The sequence below is a fragment of the Stigmatopora nigra genome, chromosome 23 (genome assembly GCF_051989575.1).
Source record: "Stigmatopora nigra isolate UIUO_SnigA chromosome 23, RoL_Snig_1.1, whole genome shotgun sequence".
NCBI lineage: Eukaryota > Metazoa > Chordata > Actinopteri > Syngnathiformes > Syngnathidae > Stigmatopora > Stigmatopora nigra.
The window spans coordinates 2,506,048-2,514,864 of NC_135530.1; the positions used below are offsets into that span (position 1 = coordinate 2,506,048).

At 37.6% G+C, this 8,817-nt stretch overlaps 1 protein-coding gene across 1 annotated transcript; it reads left to right on the forward strand.

The window, feature by feature from the left end:
* Positions 1-384: 384 nt before the first annotated feature.
* On the forward strand, positions 385-8,788 carry LOC144181464 (ATP-binding cassette sub-family D member 2-like). The gene is made up of 11 exons (XM_077709966.1): positions 385-1,678; positions 2,417-2,597; positions 2,771-2,892; positions 4,192-4,339; positions 4,865-4,879; positions 4,960-5,054; positions 5,137-5,282; positions 6,193-6,338; positions 6,847-6,931; positions 7,056-7,181; positions 7,833-8,788. The coding sequence occupies exons 1-11, from the start codon at positions 764-766 to the stop codon at positions 8,035-8,037; spliced, it is 2,184 nt and encodes a 727-aa protein (XP_077566092.1). The 5' UTR covers positions 385-763; the 3' UTR covers positions 8,038-8,788.
* The last annotated feature ends 29 nt before the right edge of the window (positions 8,789-8,817 follow it).

The following is an 8,817-nucleotide window of genomic DNA, read 5'->3' on the forward strand; positions in this document are numbered from 1 at the left end:
TCCTACTCAAACAGGAAAATGTATGTTTTCTTCCCTTCATTTTGCTGCTTTAACAAGGTTTAGGGTGATTTCCAGAGATTACAATTAGTTTCACTTGAAATAAATGACCATAAATTCCATATATGAGTGTCCAACTGTACTTTTGCAGATTAGTTTAATCCACAGTGGAATCTGTAGATTTATATCATGTTAAATGTTATGCAAAATGTCCAAATATTTGGTTTAGAGAATCAAAATCTTTGCATAAGAGTTGACATGATACATATATCTAAAGTTATAACCTAAAGTTTAGGTGTTGCTGCCAAATTAGATTTATTTTCGAGACAATGCGCCCTCTAGTGGTGTTTTTTAGTATTGGTATGTATACAACGGTTGGAGAGGGGCGTCAACAAGATGTGCAAGATTGTTTTCGCACCGACAATTTAGTATATTTTAGTAATTCCAAACATTCTCCCCTGACATTTCTAACAGTGTCTTCTTCCACCCCTACCCCAAGTAAGTAATTCACAAAAAAACATGATATTACACGTTTTATTTTGAAAGATAACCTCGGAAACGTATCGTTTCTCCCAAATGACGGGTTATTCTCCAGACCAGGATGTAGCGGTACGTCTCGGGAGTCTGGTAAATATTTTGGGGCATTATTTTTAACATCATTGCGGTCCCCAGCTGTGTTTTCCTTCCCACATTGACACGATGAGTGACGTTTAGAATTATGGGCGTTTTGGGGATCGCCATCGGAGCCGATTAAAGCTGCTTAAAAATGTCCAACATCCTTCATGCGGCGTCTAAAGTGAAATGGGAGAAGACGGCTATAGCCAAACGAGCCGTATTCCTCATCGCTGCTGCCTATGGCGTAAAAACGCTCTATCCACTCATCCATGGTCATCTGTGTAAAAAAAAACAAGGCGAAAATGGATCTACACGCTCGTTCCGATGCAACGATGCAACCAATCCGTCCAAAACGTCCCCCGGGGTGAATGCACAATTCTTCAAGCAGATCCTGGAACTAGCCAAAATCCTTTTCCCTGAGCTTCTATCCAAGGAACTGGCTTTATTGTCTTTGCATTCCATGGCATTGATCTCCAGGACCTTCTTGTCCATTTACGTAGCCGGATTGGACGGTAAAATCGTCAAGTCCATCGTGGAGAAGCAACCGAGAAGCTTCACCATCCAACTCATCAAATGGCTTTTGATCGCCATCCCTGCCACCTTCGTTAACAGCGCCATCCGCTTCCTGGAGTGCAAACTGGCCTTGGCTTTCCGTACCCGTCTGGTCAACCACGCCTACAGAACCTACTTCACAGATCAGACCTACTACAGAGTCAGCAACATGGACGGAAGGTTGGCCAATCCGGATCAGTCGCTAACCGAGGACGTTCTGATGTTCTCCCAATCGGTGGCCCATCTTTACTCCAACCTCACCAAGCCCATCTTGGATGTGATGCTCACCTCCTATACGCTCATCCAGACGGCTCGTTCCAGGGGCGCCAATGCCAGCGGGCCTACCCTATTGGCCGGCTTGGTGGTCTTCGCCACCGCCAAGGTCTTGCGAGCCTGCTCGCCCAAGTTCGGGAAGCTGGTGGCCGAGGAGGCGCATCGGAAGGGGCACTTGCGCTATGTGCACTCTAGGATCATCGCCAATGCAGAGGAAATTGCATTTTATAGAGGACATGTGGTAATGTTAGCCCGCTCGTATACGATGCTCGGACGTTTGGTCACCGGTCTTTTGGTCGCAGGTCAAATGGTGACAGAGAGTTTAATGTTGAAGCCAGCTCTCAAAATTATATTCATGAGAGAGAGTTTGATATCTAAGTACTGTTTAATATCTAAGTACTGTTTAATAACTAAATACTGTTTAATATCTAAGTACTTTTTAATATCTAAATACTGTTTCATATATAAGTACTGTTTAATATCTAAGTACTGTTTAATATCTAGTACTGTTTAATATCCAAGTACTGTTTAATCTCTAAGTACTGTTTAACATCTGAGTACTGTTTAACATCTAAGTACTTTTTAACATCTAAGTACTGTTTAATATCTAAGTACTGTTTAATATCTGAGTACTGTTCAATATCAAAATACTGTTTAATATATAAGTACTGTTCAATATCTAAGTACTGTTCAATATCTAAGTACTGTTCAATATCAAAATACTGTTTAATATCTAAGTACTGTTCAATATCTTAGTACTGTTTAATATCTAAGTACTGTTCAATATCTAAGTACTGTTGAAATCAGCTCTCAAAATTATATTCATGAGAGAGAGTTTAATATCTAAGAGCAAGAGTTTAATATCTAAGTACTGCTTAATATCTAAGTACATTTGACCGGCGACCAAATGTCCGAACACCGCCCACCCGTATACCTATTTTTCCCCTCTCTCATTGAAATGCTTCTAATTTCCAACCAGGTGGAGATGCGGCAACTCCAAAAGTGCTACCGCGCTTTGGCTGAGCAGATGAACCTGATCCTTTCCAAGCGACTCTGGTACATTATGATCGAGCAGTTCCTCATGAAGTACGTTTGGAGTGGAAGTGGACTCGTCATGGTGGCTGTGCCCATCATCACCGCCACCGGCTTTGCTGACAACGGTATTAAAATGTTAATCTTCATTGCGTTGATTGCATTCTGAGCGTTTGTCTCCTTAGTAAGGACATATTAATATGTATACATATAATGATTAATGCTCACATTTATAATAATATCCCAGAATAACTCCAAGAAAAACAAACCATTTAGTTTTTGTCCATTTTCTGTTTTGCAGAATCTGCTGATGGACACCCACATCGAATGGTGAGCGAGAGAACCGAGGCCTTCACTACCGCCAGGAATCTTCTGGCCTCGGGTGCCGACGCTATCGAGAGGATCATGTCGTCCTACAAAGAGGTGAGGAAGTAATTTAGTATTTGGTGATTCTATCTCCGATTTATTTTTTGCAGGCAAAATCTCTGGGTGTCAACATGACACATCGTCTTGTAAACATTTTGCCTCTGATTATACGTTGTGAGCGGCTCATAAGGCGCAAGCCCTTGCTTGCATTCCCCAGATGTTGTTCTTCACGCCCACAAACACATGCTTTGATGAATGGTCAGGTGGCAAGTCTCAACACATTGCCATAATCTCACTGTGGAAGAAACACTCTCGAGGCACCATTTGTACAATAATTTTAAGTACTCTTTAATATTAACTTAGATATAATATCTAAGTACTGTTTAATATTTAAGTACTGTTTAAAATCTAAGTACTGTTTAATATCTAAGTACTGTTTAATAACTAAGTACTTTTTAGAATCTAAGTACTGCTTAATATCTAAGTACTGTTTAATATCTAAGCACTGTTTAACATCTAAGTACTTTTTAATGTCTAAGTACTGTTAAAACAGATATTAAATAGAAATTAAACAGTACTTAGATATTAAACTAAGTATAACTAAGTAAGTAGATATTAAACTAAGTATAACTAAGTACGTAGATATTAAACTAAGTATAACTAAGTACGTAGATATTAAACTAAGTATAACTAAGTACGTAGATATTAAACTAAGTATAACTAAGTACGTAGATATTAAACTAAGTATAATATCTAAGTACTGTTTAATATCTAAGTACTGTGTAATGTCTAAGTACTGTTAAAACAGATATTAAATAGAAATTAAACAGTACTTAGATATTAAACTAAGTATAACTAAGTACGTAGATATTAAACTAAGTATAACTAAGTACGTAGATATTAAACTAAGTATAACTAAGTACGTAGATATTAAACTAAGTATAACTAAGTACGTAGATATTAAACTAAGTATAACTAAGTACGTAGATATTAAACTAAGTATAATATCTAAGTACTGTTTAATATCTAAGTACTGTTTAAAATCTAAGTACTGTTGAAACCAGTTGTCAAAATATATAATATTCATGAGAGAGAGTTTAATATCTAAATATCTACTGTTTTCAACAGTACTTAGATATTAAACAGTACTTAGATATTAAACTCATTCTCTTATATATTAAACTCTCTCTCATGAATATAATTTTGAGAGCTGCTTTCAACAGTAAACTCTCTGTCACCATTTAACCGGTGACCAAAAGACCGGCGACCAAACATCTGGTCACGGTTTCGTCCTCACCTACCAAAAATCAATGAACCCTACAGTTTGTCACTCTCGCTTTGTATGATTTTGGACAGGTAACAGAACTGGCAGGATACACCGCCCGCGTCCACAACATGTTTGTCGTGTTCGAGGACGTTCAGAGGGGCGTCTACAAGCGCTCATCCCTGAGCATTGACAACAGGGCGGAGAAGAAAAGCAAGCCAGAGATGCACATCAACGGCCCGTTAGCATACCTGTCAACTGGTACGTTCTCGCCGTAATTGGTACAACTGAAAGCCCATTTTTATATTGGTACGCTGTACACATGAAAATGGTACGCTAAACGGTGATTTTGAGAAAAAAAAATAAATTAAGGCACTTTCTAGCCATTTTTCACCATCCGCCATTGTTTCTTCCCGGAAACGCATGTCTGCCAAGTGATATATGTCCCGGCGCCTCTGATTGGCTATAAAAAAAAGATCATGATAAACATTTCGTTTTGTAACACTTTCACCATGTGATTTCCGTTTCCTGTTCCATACCTGTCAAAATATTATTGAATGCACCAGGTATTGGAACAATTTTTGTAGGAAGCTGTTGTAGTGGAACTTTGAAAGCAATAAACACATAAACATACATTTTCTACTTGTTGTTCGTGATTTTTTACAAAAAAGTAAAGTGGTAAGATTTTCCATGTATTTATACATATATGTAAGGGCGAAAACAAAATTTGGTAAGATCACAAATGGTTCGAGGTTGACAGGTATGCGTTAGAGATTAAGGGTACATCCTACATTTCCACTACAAATCTCTCTAAGAAGGGATTATTATAACCCAGATTCTCTTGATCCTTCTCGAATCAGGTGAAGCAATCGATGTGGAAAATGGCATTGTGTGTGAAAATGTCCCCATAATAACACCAAATGGGGACGTCGTGGTGTCCAGCCTCAATGTTAAGGTGAGATTGATGTCAATAGTAGCGTAATGACTATTTATTTATGTATTTTAAATATGTGGATGCTATATAATTTGCCCTTCAGGTGGAAGAAGGCATGCACCTATTGATCACGGGTCCTAATGGCTGTGGTAAGAGCTCTCTCTTCCGCATCCTCAGCGGTTTGTGGCCAGTTTACGGCGGACGCCTTCACAAACCCTCCCCTCAGCATATGTTCTACATCCCGCAGAGGTAAGGACTATTTTCTACCGAACAGGCTTTTTTATCGCCATGGTGAACCTGTCTGTAATCCAATTCATTGGAACCGTGACTGGACGTTTGGTCGCCAGTCTTTTGGTCACCCAGTCAAATGGACACAGAGAGTTTACTGTTGAAACTTGCTCTCAAAATTATATTCATGAGAGAGAGTTTAATATCAAAGTATTGTTTAATATCTAAGTATTGTTTAATATCTAGATACTGTTGAAACCAGCTCTCAAAATTATATTCACGAGAGAGTTTAATATCTAAGAGTTTAATATCTAAGAGAGAGTTTAATATTTAAGAGTTTATTATCTAAGAGTGTAATATCTAAGAGAGAGAGTTTAATATCTAAGTATTGTTTAATATCTAAGTACTGTTTAATATCTAAGTATTGTTTAATATCTAAGTACTGTTTAATATCTAAGTACTGTTTAATATCTAAGAGAGAGTTTAATGTCTAAGAGAGAGAGTTTAATGTCTAAGAGAGAGAGAGTTTAATATCTAAGTATTGTTTAATATCTAAGTATTGTTTAATATCTAAGTACTGTTTAATATCTAAGTACTGTTGAAACCAGCTCTCAAAATTATATTCATGATAGAGAGTTTAATATCTAAGTATTGTTTTATATCTAAGTACTGTTTAATATCTAAGTAGTGTTGAAACCAGCTATCCAAATTATATTCATGATAGAGAGTTTAATATCTAAATATCTGCTATTTTCAACAGTACTTAGCAGGTTGGTTAAGTGTAATTTGAAGCAGATGCAGTAGTAAATATTTTATACTCAAGTTAGATGGCCACCTGGCACCTGGCACCTGCCGTGCTTGTATTATTTACAGAAAGGATGACAGACATGTTTCTTTACGTACCCATATATGAATTCTGTTTTTTTTTTAGGCCCTACATGTCTATGGGCTCTCTTCGAGACCAGGTGATCTATCCCGATTCAGTTGACGACATGGCTGCCAGAGGCCTTAACGACAAGGACCTTGAAGCTATCTTGGATATCGTCAACCTCAACCAAATTGTCACGAGGGAAGGAGGTATAAACTCTGACATTGAGGTCATGTTTTTTTACCAACAGTCCACGGCTTTTGTGTTCTAAAGATTTGTTTTATTCGTGACCGGACGTTTGGTCGCCGGTCTCTTTGTCGCCGGTCAAATGGTGACAGAGAGTTTACTGTTGAAACCAGCTATCAAAATTATATTCATGAGAGACAGTTTAATATTTAGAAGAGAAGTTTAATATCTAAGTACTGTTGAAACCAGCTCTCATAATTATATTCATGAGATATCTAAATATTTACTGTTTTCAACAGTACTTAGATATTAAACAGTACTTAGATATTAAACAGTACTTGGATATTAAACAGTACTTAGATGTTAAACTCTCTCTTAGATATTAAACTCTCTCTCTCATGAAAATAATTTTGAGAGCTGGTCTCAACAGTAAACTTTCTGTTACCATTTGACCGGCGACCAAACGTCCGAGCAACGTTTTATTGTATTAGAAAATAATTTTCATTTTTCAATTATTTTTTCACTTTTGAGGCTGGGACGCCGAGCTGGACTGGAAAGACGTGCTATCCGGGGGCGAGAAGCAACGGATGGGTATGGCACGCATGTTTTACCACAAGTAAGGACACCTGTAATAGTTTTGGATTTTTTTTTTTAGTGCTGTCAATTGTAGCCAAAGAGTTTATCAACGGACGAAAGGATGATTTGAAACGATAAATTAAAAATAGCACATTCTCACACAGGCCTAAATATGCCTTGTTGGATGAGTGCACCAGTGCCGTTAGCATCGATGTGGAAGGCAAAATTTTCCAGGCCGCTAAAGACGCCGGCATCTCCCTGCTGTCTATCACGCACAGACCTTCATTATGGTAAACATTCGCCCCCTTTGCATCTCCAAATGTGGTATTTCCCGTGACCGGACGATTGGTCACCGGTCAAATGGTGACAGAGAGTTTACTGTTGAAACCAGCTCTCAAAATTATATTCATGAGAGAGAGTTTAATATCTAAGCACTGTTTGATATCAAAGTACTATTTAATTTCTAAGTACTGTTGAAACCAGCTCTCAAAATTATATTCATGAGAGAGTTTAATATCTAAATATCTACTGTTTTCAACAGTACTTCGATATTAAACAGTAGTTAGATATTAAACAGTACTCAGATATTAAACAGTACTTCTATATTAAACAGTACTTCTATATTAAACAGTACTTCTATATTAAACAGTACTTCTATATTAAACAGTACTTAGAAATTAAACAGTACTTAGATATTAAACTCTCTCTCTCTTAGATATTAAACTCTCTTAGATATTAAACTCTTTCTTAGATATAAAACTCTCTCTTAGATATTAAACTCTCTCCTAGATATTAAACTCTCTCTTAGATATTAAACTCTCTCTCATGAATATAATTTTGAGAGCTGGTTTCAACAGCAAACTCTGTCACCATTTGACCGGCTACCAAAAGACCGAGCAGCGGTATTTCTCATCAATTTTGCCATCACCTTCTCTCTGCAGGAAGTACCACACGCATCTGCTGCAGTTCGACGGCGAGGGCGGCTGGCGCTTCGAGCAGCTGGACACGGCCACGAGGCTATCGCTTACCGAGGAGAAGCAACGTCTAGAGAGCCAACTGGCCGGCATCCCCGAAATGCAGCAGCGCCTCAACGAGCTCTGCAAAATTTTGGGTGACGATTCGGTGCTCCGAACAACCGACGAGTGACTCGGTTTTAAACGTATTTTTACATGAGCCCCGGTCATCATTTCATCAAAAAATACCACCGGTGTTTCTTTTTAGTTTTGTCATTTCTTAACCACTTTAAGCACAGTTAGTGAAGTTGACGTTCTCAATATTTAATTTTAATTTTAACATAGCACTTTAATTCTTTTTTTAAGTGCCGTTTACTCTTGTCTTCTTTTCACTATTTGCCTTTTTTTTCAGAATCCTGACGTTTTTTCCCCATAAAATCAGTTACCCAGAGCGATTAGTGACTCTAAAATGTTGGATTTTTGCTTTTTTGAACAAACACAATGCACTTGAGAGGCCCCCCTCAGAAAAGCCCCCCTAACAAAAAAAGTGGGGGAGGTTTTCCTGGATTTGTACAAAAATGTGTTTTATTAGCCCTGTTTTAAATGTACAACATTTTGTTTTTGTTTTTTTTTGCCCCAAAAGTACTTTTAAATCTACTCAGACTATGATGACTTTAAGTCTCACAGTAAATCGGAACTCTCCTCCACTGCTTCTACTGCTGTTACATGCCAGGGACAAAAATGTCCAAGTATTAATAATAATTCCTTGGCTGATGATGAAGGACAATCATTCACATCATAATTTTATTTTTTTTCCTGTAAAGCTGTGTGTTTAAACAAAAAAAAATGCAATTTCTGCCCTGATCAGAATTTTAGCTGCTGGTTTATTTCCCCCACAATGTGAGTTTTTACCTGAGTTTAATAAAGCATCAGAAATAGCAAAACATGATTCTCTTCTTCTTGTTTGTCCACA